Source organism: Anabrus simplex, chromosome 2 (genome assembly GCF_040414725.1).
Source record: "Anabrus simplex isolate iqAnaSimp1 chromosome 2, ASM4041472v1, whole genome shotgun sequence".
NCBI lineage: Eukaryota > Metazoa > Arthropoda > Insecta > Orthoptera > Tettigoniidae > Anabrus > Anabrus simplex.
Window position 1 is genome coordinate 790,590,426 of NC_090266.1, and position 22,468 is coordinate 790,612,893.

The 22,468-nt window shown below is 38.3% G+C and overlaps 1 protein-coding gene across 1 annotated transcript in view; it reads right to left on the reverse strand.

Annotated features, from left to right (window-relative positions):
* Positions 1-22,468, reverse strand: part of mtt (mangetout) — a 1,300,850-nt gene that overhangs the window by 298,145 nt on the left and 980,237 nt on the right. Inside the window, exon 5 of the mRNA XM_067140048.2 lies at positions 9,227-9,478. Coding sequence (XP_066996149.2) covers positions 9,227-9,478 — 252 coding nt within the window. The remainder of the gene's footprint in view (positions 1-9,226; positions 9,479-22,468) is intronic.

Sequence of the window (22,468 nt, forward strand, 5' to 3'; positions counted from 1 at the left end):
CTGTCGAAAACATTAATTATTACATGCCTGTAACAAACAACAAGAAACTAATGACATATTTAGTTCTACAAGAACATCCTCGGATTCTCTCAAATCACTTTAATTCATGCGTATATATTAATTACAATATTGTTTTCGTTGCATAAACTTGTCAATGATTGCGAATTGGTGATTTCCACAGTAGTACGGCCTCTTCCTAGTTATAGGCAACACTTCTAATACCTGAAAGTAGTGAATTCTCACAGAGACAGGCTGAACTAAATGACGTTTACATAATTTCATGTTCATTAAATGTTGTCCCCACTGTAGCTCTGAGTACCATTCAGGGTATTGGATTTTGTACAACATAGTGGAGCATTGCTTCTGTTAAGGAGTTGGCACAGAAATGGAGTGTGTCATTTGGTTTCAAGTCGCATCTAATGCCTTTTCATTTCGAACAATCCAATCAGTGCCCACCTAGTCCCTAAAAAGTTGTAAACTTGAACGTTATGTATCAATCTGGATCTTGAACGGTGCGGCGATAAGTGAGGTTCTCCTCCCAGGAGACGGCGGACTGGCTGGGACAGCAGCAAGGTAGGAAGCTATTTGACCCAAATGTGAACTTATCTGCGTGTGGTGACGGAAGCTACTAGCGTTCCTCTCTAGCAAGTAGGGTTAGGGCGTGCCGCACTTACCTTAGTTTTAATGTAGAGTTTCTTCACGTTCACTTACTTTGTATTATGTAGGTTTGTAGGTGATCTACGGACGGAGTGTAACACCTTATGTGGATACTATGTAATTTAAGGATGTGCGAGTGTGTGCCCTCATTTCCCTTATTAATATTGCTTTCTGATGACGAAGCTTTTCTGAACTCTAAATTTTGTTGTTGTTAGGCCCCTTTAAACAACAAGCAACAACAAATTTTCTATCCTGATTTTCGGACTTTAACGTTCTCTCTTGTCTCAGTCATCGCGTAGTATGGATTATCATCTGCATCGTCGGGCTTTCTGTCCCATAAGGTTTTATGACAAGTCATGTCACGTGATTGCTTCAGTGAGTTTAGCATCCCGTTCAATTTTGCTCTCGGCCTTTCTCTTTACCTTTTGTTTCATTTTTCCTTGGCCGTGGAGCTTCGGCTCCTGGCTTTCTGGATCCTTCGATCGATATTTTGTGTATTATTCCCATATCAAGTAAGGGCACCGACTGTCACATGTTATGAAAGCTAGTTAACATTTTAGTGTAATACGAGATGTTTTCATGTGAATTCTTGGCCCGTTAGGCCATTGAAAATTGAAATTGTGCGTCAGGGTTTAAGACCCTTCCGACATGTCACTATTTACCGTTGAGAGTATGATTCCCCTCGGTTATCTTACTATTTAAGGCTGAGGGTTTGATTCTTCTCTAGACGTAACTTTGGCTTGGAAGCTCTAGCTTCTTTATTTACATTCAGCCTGAGAAGTTTCTGTTATCTCTCTGAAGAGAACATTGTTAAAAAAGAGGCTGAAGCCTGTTTTCTATCTCACAAACCAAAGATTTATGTAGACCTACAGTATTGGTCCGTCGAAGAGTCAAAGGCCGTGTGTTGTAAAATAGGAGCTTCCCCTCCCCAGTTAAAGCTTATGATATAATAAATATCCTTACTACATTCTGTTTGTTAAAGGTTATGAAATTTTTATTATTATTTTGAAAATAGAGTAGAGCCTATAAATCTAACAACATATATATATATATATATATATATTAAATACATTCTAAATTTGTAATTTTCTTGGTGTGATTTTGTCTAGTGCCTAGGCCCTGCCGCTTCTTCCCTCTCTCCTGTCATTTGGTGGTAACCATGATATTATGAACAAGTGGAACAGATTGTGATTGTAGTAGTCCTCCACTGTCACCTTCGTAACATAAATAAAATGTTCAGAACTTAACGCAAACTGCTAATCGTCCGTTACCTCCAGTGACGACGTTTGGAGTGAAGCCAAGTTCCCTGCTCCGGTCGTGGTTGGATTTTGCCGGACCCTCTCATGTGGTTTGTAAAATACGAAGGCACGTGTTCAAATCTGACAATTGTCATCACGCTACCCAGAATGCGTCATTTGAATATCCAGAATGAGTCACTCCGCGAGGTTAGGAGTAAATCCTGATTTCACAGTACTTCATATGTTTTACATTCGACGGATATCTAGAAAGTCGCTCGGAGAAATAATATTCTGCCGATGCATTCCATTAATATTATTGAAATACCAGGCGTTATTATTTATACTTCTTAGTGTAGAAATATCATACCGACCAAATAACCATGTCGCGTGGTCTTCATTGTATCACAGAGGCGGTATTGAGTATTAATGGGTATTAATTCATCCGTATTACCGCTAATGCTCTTTGCTAGGCTGAACATTCTCTGATTAAGAGACACTTCACACGACATTGTAATACCGTACCTAATAACTCTAGCAGGCTGTCGGAAATCGTAGAACAAATGAACATCGAAATATTCCTATTGTTGGAAACTTGAGATTTTAGGAGTAGTTCATTTTTCTGTAGGGGAGATCATACATATTCTCTCTTGAAAATTATCGTCTATTTGCATCGTTAACTATACGCGAAGGTTTTGCCATGACCATATGGTTTCGTTCATCTCATCTAGAATGAATGTTCTATTCCAGTACGCATTAGCAACCTCCCTTAGAACACCAAACAGATCGTGCCAAAAAATGCTTTTGATGGACTACAATTTCCTGTCGAGGAAATACCGAGGTTTCTTTCAAAAGCATGAATATATGAATTATTCCAGTATTAATTCGCATCTGACCCTAATATTACGGTTGAAAACACCCCTTAAATTGACTTAAAATTTACCAAGCATTTAGGAATTGTAATAATTGATTCCCGCTCTTAATACCAGCCTAATCCTATGTCAGATATTAGCTATCTTTCAGTTTTTTCAGCCGGTTCAGTTCCCCTCGTAAGTGACCTTGTTCTTCCTTCAATCTGATATTCTCGGCGGCGGTTTCTGGCATCTTCAGTATTAACTGCTTCTGAATGTCAGCCTCTACTTCTGTACACTCCGGACGTCGATCTTGGTCTTCTTTTTCTTCTTTTGCAGATCCGGATTTATCTTTGGCTTCTGTATGTGGCTCCACGACATTGACTACTTAGGGTACTTCCTCTGGTAGTGGATGATACACATTGAGGTTTGCGGTGTTGAGGATCAACAATTAGTACCACCGAAACTTTGAATCTTAAGATTATCTTAAGATTACGTAAAATAGTCAGCATATTTGGTAGGCTTTATCGCCGTATACCTTTATGAGTATAGTTCGATCCTCAAGTTTTGTTGAGATTCACTGCTCCAAATGTTGCACAAAACTGCCATCATGAACTCCTCGAACGAGTCGAAAGTTTAAGGAAACACCTTACACCAATTTGCCGAACTCCCTTCCAGGTATTCTTCCGCAACACGTAGTTGCTTATCTTCAGGAAACTTGTTCTCCTTAATATACTTCTTTAGGTACCTTTAGATCACGCATGAACACTGTTAGAGTTATCTGACTCACCGCCATAAACATCTTCGTCTCGTCGTCAGTCAACCGAATCACACTAACAATGGTATTATTGCCTGTGTCAGTCGTGGAGATAACATTTCCTTGTATTTATGGTTGTTCGTTGTTGTCCACAGTGGCCAGACGCTATAAAGCTGCTGCAGCTGGATTCTCTTGTGATAATAAAGGCTGCCTAACCTTTTGTTCTAAATCTTGCTGCTTCTCCACGACGAACGTCATGAGACAACTTCGCCCGTTGCATTTATAGTATACTGATTTGTAATTTGCTTGGCTACTATAGCGACCATCTCTTCCATCAGTCCTTTTGATTAAGGACGATGTCCTTCTCCAGAACATCAATTTTATTTAGCAGTTTCTGTCAGATTTCTGAGATTCTGCCTTAATTTATTACGTCTCTTCCTTAAGAGCTGGTATTTCATTTGTCAGTCTTTTCTTGGACTCCACTCAGTTCGGCTTCGTTGTTGTCGACAACAAACATTAATTTTTCCACAAGTCCACCAACGACTACATCTATTGTTTCCTTAGTTTCCGCCTTTATTTTGCTGAATTCTGCATCTACTGCCGCAATATCCTCAGCTAATGCTTTTGTGAAACCACCATGGTTTTCTGTACATATACAGAGATAAGCTTACGTCAGCTGGCTGTTTTGCAATTTCATCCTTATTTCGGGATAAGAACTTGATGTCATTCTTTAATTCGGCTCTGCTGGTATCGCACCTACTCATTAATTCACTATGACTCACCAGACGTTATGTATTGAGTAGTTCCTGGTTGTCGGTAAGTTCCTCACATAACTCGGCTTGGCTGTTCGTTAAGTCATCTTCGAATTTCGCTTGGATATTAGCGATAGCCATCATGGAGGTCGGTTTGTACTGTGTTTAGTTCATTATTAAGTTCGGCTTGAGTGCTTTCCTGTTTATTGTGTAACTTGCCCTAAGCGCTTTCAATTTTCTTTCGACCGCATTTGATTTCAGGTTCAGTAGCATCCATTTAATTGTTAAGTTCAGCCTGATCACTTCAAGTATATTCTGACCGCTCTCTATCTTATTACCTAGTTCTGCCTTAGTATGTTTAACTTCAGCCTGTGTACTGTTAGTTTCATTGCTTAGTGCACTAATACTAAGCACTAACCGCTCCTACTGCTCCTCGGTTACCGCCATTAAAATTGTATCCGGCAAATTGTTCGTCTGCTAATTACGGTAGCGATGATGACTAATATGCTAGGACAACTGTTCTATTCAATAGGATAACATGTAATTCAATAATCCTGAATTTACACCCAACACTTAAAATATTCATGAGCAATCGTTAAATCATATATTTCACAAAGCTATATGTACATAACTTTCAAGACAATATGCACCGCACTGGCAAGTCTGTTTCCTAATTCTCCCTATCGTATAGCTCAGCCCATAAATAAATAAAAGATCACCTTATTGTACCACATAATTTTAATTGCAGTAATTACAACTCCGCTTCGGGCTGATATTTTATTATTTTTTCCTTCTATTTACCCTTTATACTAACTTCGAGGTCCTCGCATGGGTTTTGTTAAAATCCGAAACCACGCGTTCAAATCTGAATTGTCACCATGCTGACCAGAATGCGCCACTTCAGTATCCAAAATAAATAACTCCGCAAAGTTAATATTTATGTATGCTGATATTACAGTTCTTAACACGTTTTACATCGCACTGATGTCTAGTAAATCACTCGGAGAAGTAATATTCTGTGGATGCATTCGGTGACTATTAATGAAATGCCAGGCATTGCTAAGGTATACTTCATAGCGTAGCAACATCATGCCGACCAAATAATCATGGCACGTGATCTTCACTGTCTCACAGAGGCGGTATTGAGTATTACTGGATATTAATGAATCCGTATTACCAGTAACGATCATTGGTGCCTGAAAATTCTCTAAATTAGAGAACTTCACACGATATGGTAATACCTAATAACTCTAGCCGGCTGTTTAAAATCGTAGAACAAATGAACATCGAAATATTTCTATTGTTGGAAACTTGAGATTTTTGGAGTTGTTTATATTTCTGCATTAGAGGACATACGTTAGTCTCTGTTGCAAATTATCGTCTGCTTGTATTGTCAATAATGCATAAAGGTTTTACCGTGACCATCTGGTTTCTTTCATCTTATCAATAGCGCATGTTCTAATAAAGTACGCTTTTGCAATATCCCTTAGGACAACAAAAAGATCGTGCTCAAAAATATTTTTGCTGGATTACAACTTCCCGTCGAAGTCCTGTCTGCTAAATGCCGAGAGTTTGCTCAAATGCATTAATATGGATTATTTCATCATTAATTTGCACCTGCCCTAGGATTACGGGCGTAATATAATATAGATTTACTTAACTTCCTTCGTGTTATTTTCTATATTTGGATATTTCCTCGAATGTTTCCTTGATGGCTGCTCCCGTGTCAAATGCTACAGTTGATTTCCTCAATATACACAATGAAAATAAAATCATGCCTGTATTCACATATTAATCCTAATAAAACCATATTATACACCAATAGCAAGCTGAAAAGATTTATATGAAGATACCAGAAATAAAAAGTAGAGTACAGTGAGTATCGTGAAATAAAACAACCACCCTAAGGACACAGTAGATAAACTATTAAATAAATTTAAGAAGAATGCCCGGGAAACAACCACACATGACAGGGAAAATAGGTGATTCTCAACTACATTAACAAGAACGCATACAAAGGAGCTAACATTTTCAAGAAATAAGGTTTAAAAGTAGCCTTTAGAACGAGCAGTACACTGCAGAGACACATCAGAAAGTGCAACCTAAACAAATAATCCCTTTCAGACAGTCAAGAGTCTATGAACTCAAGTGCCAAGAACCTAACTGCAATGTCACATACAGTATATAGGTCAAACAAAGCGTTATTTCCACACAAAATACAAAGAACGCAAGTACGCGATCAGATGTAATCGGCATTCAGCCTTCGGTGAGCACATATACGACAGATCGCATCATTTCACATATAAAATCTAACAATGTTACACATCGAAAATAAAAGCAAATCTTTGAATATAAATGAAGCAATCGAAATTTATCGCAAAAAGCTAACGTAACTAACCTAAATGACCATACATACTTAAAAATTTATCCCCTCCTCTTTGCTCTACTCACGTAACATCTGGACAATACTTACACTTTAAATTAGCGCTTAACGGCTTTTAGATCATGGTTTATCATAAGAATAACTTATAATATATACTCTCTTTCAATTCCATACTTACCTAAAATTATTAACTTACATTCATTCATATTACATAAAATACATTATAACATGAACAAGGATAATAACATTCTTTCCCCTCTCCAGTGATAAGGAAGGTTCCACAGCGCTCCAGTCGCTCCGCATCTATTCCGCCTCCCCTCTCTACGGTACAGCATGCCAGATTATAACATCAAATAGGAAGGATCCACAACGTTCCAGTCGCCCCTCCCCTGCTTCCCCTCCCTTCTCCGCGAACAGTATGCTTGCCGGAAGCACTCCATTTGTCCCTTCATGACCACGGTCCTGCAATTGTGTTTGGTGACATCGGACTTAAGTATCGGCAGTCTAGATAAGTACCGACGTTTCTTCCTTGTGCCTATACTTGTAAATTCATTATTTGTCAATACTTGTTCATATTATCACCTAACTCTCTTTCATTGTCAAGTTTACGCAACGTCAACTTTACGGTACATATATACGCATGGGTTAAGTGATTTAATAGAATCTGAGGATGGTTCTTGTGAAACGAAACACGGAATTCTTTGTATAATAGTATGTATTTTTTCACAGGTATGTTTATAGTGTTATAATTTATATTGAAATTGCTGTGTGTTTGACAGACTGGAAAGTTTGTGTTACATTTGTCGTAAACTGTTGTATTCGAAAATCGGTTAAGATCGAAAGTATTTAAAAGCCATGAGACCATGTAGGGAAGAAAGAATAAGTGATATCATGTTCTCGTTTTTTAAACGACTATCGTAATTTAGAGCCATACACTGGTGTGTTTATGAGGGTATATGAATTCCGCCGCGTTTCACTATATTTGAATTGGACAAATAATCAGAAGTTCAGTTATTCTTCATGGTGTCTAATATAAACTTGAATTTAATTAGAAACGTCTGTTAAGAAATATCACTAGACAGTCATAAAGGGCACCATCTTGAGTCATATACACTTAACAGGTATAGTTCTCTAACTGCTGATATGAGAGAATGCAACCTTTGAAGATACACTTCAATCTGTGTCGGTGCGACGTAAAACAAATAGCAAAAATAAAAAGTAAAAACAACGGCGGAAGCTAAATCTTTATATTTAAGCTATCATCGTTGCATCCGCATGCTATCCCTTCGTAGTAAGACCTTTCTTCACGTGGGAGTAAACATGATTGGTGGCCGAGGGCACTTATAAATTTGAAACGGATAAGTGTTGCTCTAAATTATATGGAATTATCCGATAGTCTGTTTTAATTTAAAGCAGAAGCAAAACAAAGTCCCATTCTGTGGTTCGGATTTTATACTGAACATTTAATGGCTTTTAATGGATTACTGAAGTCATATACTGTAGTATAAAACAGCAAGTTTTCCACTCACTGTGTGGAAGATATTTTTGCGAAGCATGCATAATATCCTTTTCTTTAAAACCCTGAATTCAAAATGACTCCTTTCTTTTATTTTCCTAAGTTTAGTGACAAGAATAGGCTGCCTCCTTTGCTGAGGGATAGTATGCAAGCCTTCGGTACGAGGCGGCCGGTTTTTGATTTCCGGCCGGATTTTCGAGGTTTAGTCATGGATGGTTAATTCCAGCAGCTCGGGGAATTGGTTTTCGTACTGTCGCTACACTTTTCTGCATCTTACACACAAAATATTCCTCCACGACAACTATACGAAATACCGGTACCTCACAATGGAGACGCCGCCTACTCTCCACAGAGAGTCTTTCTAAGAAGGCTAAAATAGCTACTTGAAGTGATAGTATTATTTATTATAAGGATATATTTCATTCTTACTGAATTTCGTAGATGAGTCAGAAAAGCAAGTCAAAGATACAGGAAAGGGTATTCATTTCCTGTGGTTCAGTGTGAATATTTTAGAGTACTTCATGATTTTGCAGCATTTCCTGTGGTCCAATGCGATTATTTTAGAATACCGGTACTTCATGAGTTTTAAATTCCTTGCTTCTATTTAAAAATCACAATTAAAATTCTTACATCTTTACTGCCTAGCCGAGGTGATAAAGGCGTGTTCGAATATTCCAGAAGGCTATGGGACATGGCTTTGCTTTTTCTTTGTATACCCGCAAGTCAGGCATGTAGTGATCATGCAGGAATTCCTTTATCCATCGCGTATCCTATTTAAAATGCTTTGCTAATATCCTTCGGACACGTAGATCTGAATGGAGCACGAGATATCAATAGCAGGCTCCCCTGAAAGATAGTGTAAAGCCGAACCTATTCTGGATTCCTAGAAATTCATAGTGTTTGCCATAAATAAAGCTCCATACACAGCTATTTAAACCGTTCTAGGAGGATTGGTTAATGGTGTTGTAGAAAAGAGAAAACAAGTTACGAAGAAGACATCCTTTATGAAATGTGCACAACACACTATATTTTCTTTAGGTATGGTGGAATTCTGAATGTAATATAATGCACTTACCTACGAACCAAGGATTACGACGGTTGTTTTCAACCGTAAGACTTAAGAAGTACTCCTGGAAGCCTCGCACTGGATTTGCTTGAGGCTGCACAGACAGCGTTCCTTCCACTTCGGCTTCATTGCCATCCGATACTAAAGATCTAGCACTCCAACCATCTGAGCCAATCCAGGTGAAACTTCCCGTCGCATTGCTACGCCGTATTGCTCGCATTACACCTGCTACCTCCTGATCTGAACCAAAGATGATGACTCCTGAAAGAACACAAGAAACAGAATAACAATTACTAAAGGCAAATACGTATAATATGTACTCCAGACAGATTTGGGATTTAATATAGATTCTACAGTTAACACCACAACATTCCAATATTTATATAATCCTATCAGATACAATAGTATTAGCCATACTAACACATGTTTACCGATATTATTTCAGTATTTGAGGCTTTTAGGTTTGCGTAGTTTGTAAAGTTGAACCATCTGTATGATTTTACCAAAATACGGCTTAACAAATGATATTTGTTATATCTCTTTTAACTGATTTACAGCTCAGCGTAAAATATTTATTTATCAGCTTAATAAACACTACAGTTTTATTATTAGCATGTATATGACAATTAGGTATGACTTAAAGGGAACACTCCGGATTTATTTAATACTATTAGTTAGTACTTTTAAATATGTTCTTGTTTACTGAAAATGATAATTTTTTATCTACAATATATTATACCCGTCTACCATTTCTTTCTTGTTGCACCGCAGTGGTAGCTCAGAGTCGGGTACTATGAGACATATCGAAGGTCATGAAAGTTTTGGGATGGGCCGACACGTTTAATTTATTCCAAGTGGTAATATGATATTATGAGGTAGATTAAACAGTCTATCTTATACAAATGATATCCCTTGTGGACCATTCCCTGGAAACGATTTTCAAATATTTATCTAAAATTGCATGGTTTTAGTGAAGCAAAGAAAATATGTGGGCGGGAGATGATTCCAAAATAATAACACATTAACTTGGCAAAGGTCAACGATGCCCATTCTGTGCCAACAGTATCGTCTCTCCTCGAACAACAATGATATATATGAGAATTCCATAATCTTCCTTCTTTCTCAATTGAAAACCAAACCAAACAACAGAATTGTCAATGAGTGTAGCAACGTACATAATTTGTGCTGTTAGAAACATAACAACTTGGTAACCGTAGTTTACACAGTCCCTTGCATTATCATCCGACAATAAAACAAAAAAGAACGAACCAACATAAGAAAAAATGAAAATAAAGACAAATATGATAAAATTAATAACAACAATAATAATAATTTTCCTCTTAAACACGATGAAATACCATCGATCTCAGCTCGAATCGGACTTGCTATATAGGACACGGAAAACTAAACCACGAACCGACTGCACCAATCGTTTTGTTACTGTATTTGAGACATTGCATAGCGCAGTTCGTTTGATGTTTGTCTCCCATGGTCTAGGCTGCGGGATGGAATATCGGGGCACTTCATTACCATTTAAATTGTTTAACTGGTAGATCTCTGTGTCAGTAAATTTATTAGCGTGGTAAATATCTCCTTTCCAGACCAAAATTCCGTCACCAAGGAAGATTATCATTTAATGCGAATGTTGATATTGTGATCAAAGTCAAAAGACCTACAGTTTAACGTGCAATCCCAGCTATTGGATCGGGATTTTTCATTTCAAAAATTCCACCCTTGCCGCCTTGGTAAGAACCGAGTGAAGACACCACTCAGATTTTATTTGAACGTAATTAGTAATTGTATATCTTACTTTTCTTCCTCAATCCTTACTAAGTAATGGAAATCTCCTAACGGCTAAACTAGAAGAGGTCTCTTTCACTAGAGCAGCACGTACCGTCGAGTGGCATAATCCATTTACCTTCCTAGTGGCGCGAATCAAGGGACTATCCCCATTAATTCCTACCAGTGTACCGCTAGTGTTAAACACACAGACCATAGTACCATGGCCAAGTGGAGTAGCCTATTATTCCCGTATTTATCTCTACGAAAGTTATCTATTAAAGCACAGAGTAATAAATAAGTTACAAGATTGTGAGCAACTGCAAAATGACCTCGATAATATTGTGAGATGGACAGTAGGCAATGTCATGATGATATACGGGGTAAAAAGTCAGGTGTGAGTTTCACGAATAGGAAAAGTCATCTCAGTTTTTTAATTACTGCGTTCATGGGATTAAAGTTCCTTTTGGGGATCATTGGAAGTACCTAGGTGTTAATATAAGGAAAGATCTTCATTGGGGTAATCACATAAATATTATTGTAAATAAAGGGCACAGCTCTCTGCACATGATTACGAGGGTATTTAGGGGTTGTAATAAGGATGTAAAGGAGTGGGCATATAAGTCTCTGGTAAAACCCCAAATAGAGTATGGTTCCAGTGTATGGAACCCTTACCAGGATTACTTAATTCGAGAACTGGAAAAAATCCAAAGAAAAGAAGCTCGATTTGTTCTGGGTGATTTCCGAAAAAAGAGTAACGTTACAAAAATGTTGAAAAGTTTGGGAAGGGAAGACTTAGGAGAAAGGAGACGTGCTGCTCGACTAAGTGGTATGTTCCGAGCTGTCAGTGGAGAGATGGCGTGGAACAGTAGAGGAATCAATTTGTGTGGTGTCTTTAAAAGTAGGAAATATTAAGATGAAGTTGGAATTCCAGAGGACAAATTGGGGCAAACATTCGTTTACAGGAAGGGGAGTTAGGGATTGGAATAACTTACCAAGTTTGATGTTCAATAAATTTTAATTTATTTGCAGTCATTTAAGAAAATGCTAGGAAAACAACAGATAGGGATTCTGCCACCTGGGCGACTGCCCTAAATGCAGATAAGTAGTGATTGATTGATTGATTGATTGATTGATTGATTGATTGATCAGGATTTGTGCCATTAGCACCGTCCTTGCGTTAAGGAGTACTGATGACAAGTCTCCTATTTCCTTCTTTTTTAAATAGAGATAAAGTATATTAGTTCAACATCAATAGCTCCGGCAAAAAAGACCCTCTGTAGGTCATTAAGACGATGAAGTCAATCAAATATAGCAGTTTCTCTCTTACAAACTGTTATGTGGCAACTATACAACATAGAAAAATCATGGCTAAATAACACAAAAATATTTATGAATGAAGTATTATTTATGGATGCCAAACTTCACACCGAAGTGCAAATACATCTCGGAAAGGTGTATCATATCCAAGATTTCAACTCTTTCACTAGTGTACGCATCAACCCCCTAAGGTCCAAGACTACGTAGTCGAGGTTAAACGGAAATCTCTGTTCTTCTTCACAAATGGCGTAAGTTACTGATACGAGGGGGAGTCAATAAAATAAGTCGCAAACATGTGTGTGCCTTATACCACTTGAAATTACGCGTGCAAGTTTTGCCAGCAGATGGCAGCATATGTATGATTGTCGTACGACACCTCGCAGGCACTCAGTCAGTCAGTCAGAGGCTTTTAGTGAACGATGGCACATTTGTTGCATGACAGTACACGAGAAGATCAGCGTGCAGTTGTGCATTTTTTTGTGGGCCAAAGACTGTCCACAGAAGAAGTGCACCGCGAAATGCATCCCGTCTATTGTGAAAACTGTTTCTCACGGAAAGCTGTGTTAAATTGGATCCAGAAGTTTAACAATGGAAGGAAAAGCATCAGAGAAGGGGAGCGCTTGGAAAATCCACCGTACCGTCCTGACTTAGCCCCCAGTAATTTTCATCTGTTTGGGTCTCTAAAATTCATTTGGGTGGGGTTACGAGTTCCCTAATCATTCCACTACGTTGATCTTCGATCTTACCTTCTGCCTACATCGCCGGCTTGCTGCTGTCTATACTGCAACGCAACTCATCTTGCTCCATCTGCTCACTCGGCCCACCTGCAACTGTTTGTTGACTCTACCTCCCGGTCTGCAATCTACTACGTCACCATGTTCTCGTATGTTCTCGCCTCCGCTTCTCTTGCGCTATATCAGTCGCCGCTGCCCCGTTTCAGGCAGTCAGGCATTCTGTGTTTACTCGAGCGGTGGGAGCAGAAACTGTTACGCACGGCTGGTCCGTTAAGATTTTAAAACATACCCATCTTCTACGTGACTTTGTGTTATCATTAATATGCTGGGTGAGCAGAGTTTTGTTATGTTATTCTGATACATTGGACTATTCTTCTCTAACATTGTCCCTCGGGCCTTAATATATATTTTGAACTCTGGCCCATTCAGGGCACTTCTTACTATTTATTTGATGAACTTCAAATCATCAAGACTTAGTTATAAATCTTGCACAAAGGACTCATAGCTTGGGCGAACATTTCAAAATTAAATCACGTGAAAGACTGACTGATATGGAACTTTTATAAACGACCTGTGTGCGTGTGTAAGAATATCTTTGAATTATAGCAGCCTGATTTTTACCATCTCTCACCATTGCCATTCCTATGTTCCTTTCCTTTCTTGTCACTGTTAACATTCCTTGTTTATTCCCTGTCTTTTCCTTTCCTGTCCCTCTAATCTTTCTTTTTTTCATAATTTTGGAGTTTCTACATTTGTAATAGTGGCCTTCGCGTTTTATTAACTATGAATGTTGGTGTATAACTATTGTACCTATTCTTCCAAGGTGTAAAAATAACTATTTTGATCCCTCCTTAATGGTCGATAAATATATTCTTTCTTCAAAGGAGTCTAGTCACGATCACATAAGCATTTCCTTATAGGGACATGTTATTTGTATTTACGTAATTGTACCTAGGTCTAGTCATGGTCTAATGATCGTTTTCTTTTTAAAATTCTTCTTTGTATTGCTGAAGTAATATTGTGAACCTCTAGTCACGATCTAAATCAAAGGTTTTCCTTTAATGAGCTCCATAAAACTTTTCGAGTTCTATTTTGTGGTAGAAAGTAAAACTGTCACAATAATTTAGTCTTGGTATTTATGGACATCTCTGACTGTAAAATACTTTCTTCTGTTGGTGTTAACAATACATTTGGTAATTTGAACTTTGTTGTTTGAGGTACCTTAGCTATCCCTACTTCCCCTCTTTCCAAGCTTGTTATGTGCTTACCACGTCATACCTTCTGGAAAATAGCCCAGCAAACCCCGCCCTAATTCTGCTGATACGCTTGAGGTTTTGATTTCTAATTTAGGCTTCGCTCTTTTTCCTTGAATGGTCTGGCAGTGGAGCCCGACAATACTTTATGTTTGCCACGTACGACTTGGCTGGTGGTATCTATTTCACGCGTCATTTGGCCCAGTGTTTAATTTTTTTGTTTCTACGCACAGACATATTTATACTGCATGTAGCATTCGTACACCATTACACATGTTATTAGTCATCACCGACTATTCACCAAGTTTGTACTGTTTAATACACCTAATCTGGATCTACTAAATGTATCCCCCGTCTCACCACAACAAAACGACAAACAAACAAATGGTAGCAGAGTATTCCCTTCTTACTCGTATTTGATACTTTCTCCAGCATATTCCTCTTGAATGCTCAGAATTTTTCAATGTGACAAATGGAGTCAGACAAGGTTGCATAGTGTCACTCCAACTCTACAATATCTACGCAGAGTATGTAATTAGAAGAGCACTGGATGGCTGGGATAGTGGAATTTCAATCGGTGGTAGGATAATCAACCGTTTACGCTTTGCTGATGATACTACACTCATTGCAGGAAGTGGACAAGAACTTGATGAATTGCTCTCTAGAGTGACAATCATTAGGTCGGATTTTGGTCTAGAAATTAACATGAAAAAGACCAAACTAATGGTTATCAACCGACAAAGTCAAATCCCAATCCAAATAACAGGATGTCTGAAAGATCTGGAGTTGGTGAATGATTGTGTATATCTGGGATCCATAATCAGTAACACGGGAAATTGTGATAAAGAAATAAAATGACGGATTGTCCTAGGTCGTGCCGCAATGGTTAAACTCACAATGATCTGGCAGAACCGGGCATTATCCAAAATAGTGGAAATAAGATTGGTGGAATCACTGGTGTTCTCTGTTTTCCTATACGGCTGTGAGACCTGGACTGTGAAGGCTAGTGACAAGAATCGAATAGATGCCTTTGAGATGTGGTGTTGGCGGAGAATGCTCCGTATACCGTGGACAGAAAGAAGAACAAATGCCTCCATTATAGAATAACTGAGCATCACAAAACGTTTATCTTCCCGCGTTAGTGAAAGTTACCTCCAGTTCCTGGGACACATTTTGAGGAGAGAAGCAGACAATTAGAAAAGACCATTTTGCAAGACAAAATTGAAGGCACCAGACCAAGAGGCTGAACAACAAGTAGATGGTTAGACCAAGCAAAGAATATCACCGGTCTACCTCTTCACAATATCTTAAGAAGAGCTGAAGACCGCTCAGCATGGAAAAATCTCGTTAAGGATGCAGTTACTAACGAAGTGAAGAAATGAGGTCACGACACTCAGCAATGAGTAAACCGACTGATGATGATGATGATTTCCTCTTGAATACATATTTTTTATTTCTTTGTCTTTGAAAATTGCTTGATTTTCCGATAACGTTCCGTTAGGGGAAGGTTCTACCTCATTACCACCCCCATCGTATCATAATTTGTCTTCGCCTAACCCTCCTGTTGGTGACTTAATTTCCTTTTCTCGCTCTATATTTTCCTCCATACACCCTCCATCTACTATCTCTACACCTGACCTATTAACCGAAGAGATAAAACCTCCTTCGTCTTTTCGACAGTAACCTTTGGCTCCGTCTCCACTTCTTTATTCTTCTCCTCCAACACCTCAACTTACTCCAGTGGATAGTTCACTTAATATCCAGATTGTTAAGCAATCATTACTCAAGGTCCTTAAATTACAGGCAACTGACCCTCGTAGCGTAACCATCTGGCTTTATTCTGTCCGAAAATTTTTAAATATTGAGTTTGCTTCTTTTCAGCAATTAATTGGCCTCTTATCCGTTAAGACTACTGGAATTTTTTTTGACATTTTGGCTAGATAATAGGTCCAATTTTTCTAACTGGTAAGAATTATGGCATGCGATACATAATTATCTTTTACATTTTGAAGTGCGTTATAAGCTGAGCATCGAGTTTATCCGACGTCATCAATTACCTACTGAACCAGCACATGATTACTTAGATTCTAACATTACCTATAGTGATGATCTCAATATTGCTCATAATACTTCGGAATTAATTTCCATTGTACATTTTTATGACACTCCTTCATTCCGTCAGATATTTAGTGTCAGTTTCCATTCTTCACTTATATAATCTAGCTTAATCTCATGCTGTTAATTCCTTAGGCGATCGTTCTTATTATTCTTCTATTCCACCACCAGTTATTGACCCTACTGCATTACCTCGATCATTGTCTTCCTCTTCCGTTTCTACTGTTCGTCCCCTGGTCATTTGCTTTCGTTGTAAAGAACAAGGACACATTGCTCAATATTGTAATATTCAGCCTTCGGGAAAACGCCTTTCACCCACGTCGTTAGGCAGTAGACTTTTAACGGGGGAAACCTGCCCTCTGTTTCTCATGTATCCTAAGCTTCTACTCAAATACCCTCTTCTGATTTTTCGACTGATTGTGCTTCATTTTAAACTCGTACCTCTCATGTTCTTCTAACCGTAAACATTTTGCCCTCTGTTGCCCTCCTGGTTTCGGGCGCAGCAGTGTCTCTTATTAGCTTGCAGTTTTTATTAATTTTTGAAGTCAATTTCTCCCCATTTTCATTATTTTCCATCTTCTACTCAATGTCTTTCTGCCTCGAATCAGCCTTTGCATATTCTTGGTACGATTACTTTAAATATCAAAATGCAATATTTTTCTTGGCCTTTTAGCTTTCTTGTTGTAGCAGAATTATCATCTCCTATTATTTTAGGTTTCAGTTTTTTTCCCATGCTGGCCTTATTCTTGATTGCGCGAATTCTAAGGTCTCCTTTGATTTTTCTTCCAAGTCAGTTCCCTTGGTGGATACGTTCGGTTATCCCCATTCTTTACATTCTACTTCTTCTCACGTTACTTCTGTTCACTCCGACCGCGTCCAATCTTTGCTCACTGAATTTTCTGACGTTATTATCCCAACTTTGAGTACCGGAGAAAACTTCTCCGCTCATATTGACCTTACCAATACCACTCCGGTCCGTTGCTCCCCTTATTTTCTGAGCCCTCCTAGGATGGAGGTTTCAAACCAATTAGTTGACAAGATGCTCAAAGGTAACACTATCATCCCTTCATCTCCTAACTATGCCTCATCCGCATTTATTGTGGACAAGCCCAATGGGTCACCTAGATTTATTGTTGACTATCGTAGATTGAACTCTAGGATATTATATTATGCTTACCCCATGCCAAAATTACAATCTGATTTCCAGCACTTTTCTGGTTCTCAATATTTCACCATTTTTATCTCAACTCCGCTTACAACCAAATTCTTTTGGACGAAATCAGTTCTCGGTACACCGCTTTCATTACTCCTAATGGTTTATACCAGTTCAAAAAATTCCCTTTGTTTAAATCTTGGTTCTCAAATTATGCAACGTTCTTTAATTGTTTGTTGTCTGATATTAAGTATATGTTTCCCTTAATTGACGATATCCTGATTTATTCTTCTGATGGTCAATCTCATTTATCACACGTTTTTGAAGTTCTTACCCGTCTTCGCGCTGTTGGTTTAACTGTCAACCCTTCGAAGGTACTCATTGCCCAAACATCTATTAAATTTTTGGACATATTTTGAGTTCTCAGGGTAACGCTTTTGATACCGATAGAGTTTCCGCCATCCACAAAACACCTCCTCCGAAAAATTTAAAACAACTACGTACCTTTCCTGGTATGGTTGGTTGCTACGCGAAGTATATTACAAATTTTTCATTAATTTCCGAACCTTTACATCTTCTCAATTAAAAGGCATTAAATTCCATTGGTCTTCCCCCAACAAGCTGCATTTGCCATGTTGAAATCTAAATTATCTCAGGCTCCTCTTTCACAGATTCCTGATTTCGATGTAACCTTTGAAATTTCTACTGACGCCTCTGATGTACCTATTGGTGCCGTATTGCAACAAATCTATAATGGACAAACTTTACCTCTTGCCAATTTCAGCCGCATCTTATCACCAATTGAACGTAAATATTCTACCTATGAAAAAGAAGCCCTTGCTCTCATTCTTTCTATTGAGCACTTTGCTACTATCTTGATCACCACGAATTCATTGTAGGTACTGATAATCAAGTTCATTCCTGGTTGCTTGATAACGCAGTTAAAACCTTTCTCTACTTAATCTTTGACGACAGTGAGATGATTGTATTGATCTGTCTGCTTTCCTCCCTTATTTCTTATAACGTATGCCCAGGCATGACCTCCTTTTTATGCTAGTTTTTGGGACTATTTCGATCCCTCCTTAATGGTCGATAAATATATTCTATCTTCAAAGGAGTCTACTCACTATCACGTAAGCATTTCCTTATAGGGACATGTTATTTGTATTTACGTAATTGTACCTAGGTCTAGTCATTGTCTAATGATCGTTTTCTTTTTAAAATTCTTCTTTGTATTGCTGAAGTAATATTGTGAACCTCTAGTCACGATCTTAATCAAAGGTTTTCCTTTAATGACCACCATAAAAACTTTTCGAATTCTATTTTGTGGTAGAAAGTAAAGCTGTCACTATAATTTAGTCTTGTTATTTGTGGGAATCTCTGACTGTAAAATACTTTCATCTGTTGGTGTTATCAATACATTTATTAATTTGAACTTTGTTGTTTGAGCTACCTTAGCTATCCCTACTTCCCCTCTTTCCCCGCTTATTATGTGCTTACCACGTCATACCTTCTGAAAAGTAGCCATGCAAATCCGGCGCTAACTCTGCTGATATGTGTGAGGTTTTGATTTCTGATTTATGCTTCGCTCTTTTTCCCTGAATGGTCTGGCAGTGGAGCTTGACAATTCTTTATGTTTGCCACGTAACGACTTGGCTGGTGGTATCTATTGCACGCGTCTTTTGCCCAGTGTTTTCTTTTTTGGTTCTACGCACAGACATATTTATACTGCATGTAGCATTCATACACCATTACCCATATTATGAGTTATCACCGACTATTCACCAAGTTTGTACTGTTCAACACACCTAATCTGGATCTGCTAAATGTAACCCCCGTTTCACCACCACAAACCAATTCGTAAGAGTGGCCGTCATTTTGATACATATGTCGTCGTAATCTGTGAGGTTACACGTTGGCTGCTACAGCAACCAAAAGACTTATTTTCTGCTGGCTTTGAACGACATGTAAAGAGATGGGATAAGTGCCTGAATGTAGAGGGTGAATATGTGGAAAAGTGAAATAAATGTCAGAAAGTTTCTTTTATTATTTTTGCCTCAATTCAATTTTGTGACTTATTTATTGACTCACCCTCGTAGTTGGCATTAGAAACATATATTTCGCAAAACATTATTCCAGATGGCATACATACGTTTATCATAATACAGTATGCGATAAAACAAACAGTACTGGCATCATCAAACATGGTCTGAATATTAAAATACGTCATTATTACATACAAGGTGATGACGGCAGCACGAATCTAACTGCGGCGGTACAGTAATTGCTCCAGATATACACCTTCACTTCTCAAGCGTTGTTTATACTGATCCCATAGATCTTCGAACATGTTGAACACAGGTATACTCTCGTAATTCGGGAACAATCTTCCGTGACTCATCTGACCGGAAAATGGATTGTTTGCGCACATCCCCAAAGTGGAAAACCACAGAAAACCATCTTCAGGGCTGCCGACAGTGGAGTTCGAACTCACTACATTCCCTAAGCGCACGACCAACTTGCTCGGTAGTTGTGTATTCATCAGTATCATATCGCAATGGTGGTATTAAAGGCTAATATACAGTATTGTAAATTATTTATTAGAACACCTCACGTACTCATTTTATTATGGTTAGTTGAATCTCATCTTATTAGTCGTTCTCCTCATTGCTAAGCGTCGTGATTTCATGTTCTTTATCATTTCAGACTTGCTTCCTTGACGAGACGTGTCTGGCGAGAATGGTCTTCAGCTATTTCAATATAATCTTTACTTGATGCAACCATCTACTTGCTGCTCTTCCTCGTAACACTCATAAACACATGAAGATATACGTTTCTTCACGATCAGTTCGTCTGTAATGGAATAATTTGTTCTTCTTTCCGTCCAGTGTATACGTATAATTCTTCACTCATACCACATCTAAAAAATGTCAATTCGAATGTAGTCATTAGCTTGAGTAATGGAAACGAAAATGGAAAAACAAACAAAGCTCTCTTGATTAAGACTCGTGAATGATTACATCGTTCAAATAATGACTGTTCCTTTAAAATATCACTGTTTGGATGTGTCAATCTCAGATGACAGAAGTATGATAATGATGATCATTGTTGAGAAAAGAGGAAGGCGGGGAAAGTTGAATACATTGTTGCTATTGTCGTCGTCACAGTATTATTTAGAATATCAGATTGATACGTGAAATATTTCAGATAAATTATATTGTTATGGTATTTCTACGTGGGCCGATGACCTCAGATGTTAGGCCCCTTTATACAACAAACTTTAAACAACAAGGAAGTATTTCTACGTACGTACGAAATTATAATTGATTGGTTATGGGACTGGGAAAGGAATGAACTTAGAATATAAAAGGAGTTCCACTCCTATATATTTCTGAAATTTAAACAAGAAAACGTGTAAAAGTATTCAAAAAATCGTCCATTGAATTCGAACCCATTTGTATCTTTAATATATTGATATTCTGTACACGACGGAAGGCATCGAACATATGATGAAGTTCTTGCGAAAGGGAGTGAATGTATATAACTGATGAAGCAGAGAAATCGTTTCGGAGCGTCAATTTCCATACTTGTCAGCTACAAACCATTGACATTTAACAGTGTAATCTATACTGATATAAGTCAACTGTCTAAATTGGCTGAGACATCGTGAAAGTATATAAAACGTGATCATGGTACGAGAGCCTTTCCTGAGTAGAATATATTGTAAAGAAACTGGAGTGACTGGAGGGATCTAGAAATTCCACTGGAAAAATAATAGCAAAGAAAGAAACAAATCCAATCTCTTTTCTTGTTGTTCTGAAGTTTTTACTCGGAGCAGTAAATGTGTACTCAACTGTTCGACAAACATATCGTGTTTAAATATCCATCCTCTTCACAACATCATAGCTCTCGCTGTCTCCCCCTTGCAGCACAGGATCTTCCCAAGAAAATAAAGAAACACAAGGCTATCTCTTATATTAAAACAACTTGCTTCTTGTACGCTTTATTCCCGGGATCTTCTAAAAACTTACTGCGAAGTCCGTCGTATGTTTCCGATATTAAAATTCCGCCGCATGTTTCATCTGGCCTAAAAACGTGTTAAGCTGCAGCTGAAGTACTGCCTTAAAATATATCTAGCAACAACTTAAAGTGAGTGAGAGACAATGTTTACTGTACGTTTACACATGTACTCCTCGAGAGGAGATGATTTACAGGAAACCTCTAAGAATATAACTAACTAAAGAAATAACATTTTATTTTTTGCTAGTGGTTTCTCGGTGACGCAAGTATGGGAAAGAGCTGGGATTGGGAAGGTAGCAACCGTGACTACAGGTACGGTAGAGCTTTGAAAATGGGATACAACGGAAAACCACCTTCAGGGCTGTCGATGATGGGATTCGAACCCACCATCTCCCGAATATAAGCTCAGCGTTAAGCGAACGTAACCGCGCGGTCAACTTACACGGTGACTAAATAAATAGAATAGAATAGAATAGAATAGAATAGAATAGAATAGAATAGAATAGAATACCCCTCTCTCCGGATCACGGATGAATAGTAATTGGAGAGGAATATTCATCTACAGAGTGTTCAAACATTTCCAATACAGACTACCAGAGCTTGCAGAGGGGACGAGTAAATAAAGTTTTCAATAGGAATCCATACCCGGAAAAATACAATTTCCGTGCTACACGTTCAACTTCACAATGGCTGGTAGATGAGTCTCAGTATGGGTACACATGCCGCGTGGGTGCCCATGGGAAATACTGAGAAACGCTCAAGTTGGTGGTTTTGCTGCCTACGGTACCAGCAAATCCTACTCCTTCGGGGGATGGATGAGGGCGAGTATCCGGCGCCTTAAAATGGGATACCCTCGGGTATGGTATGGTAACCCAGA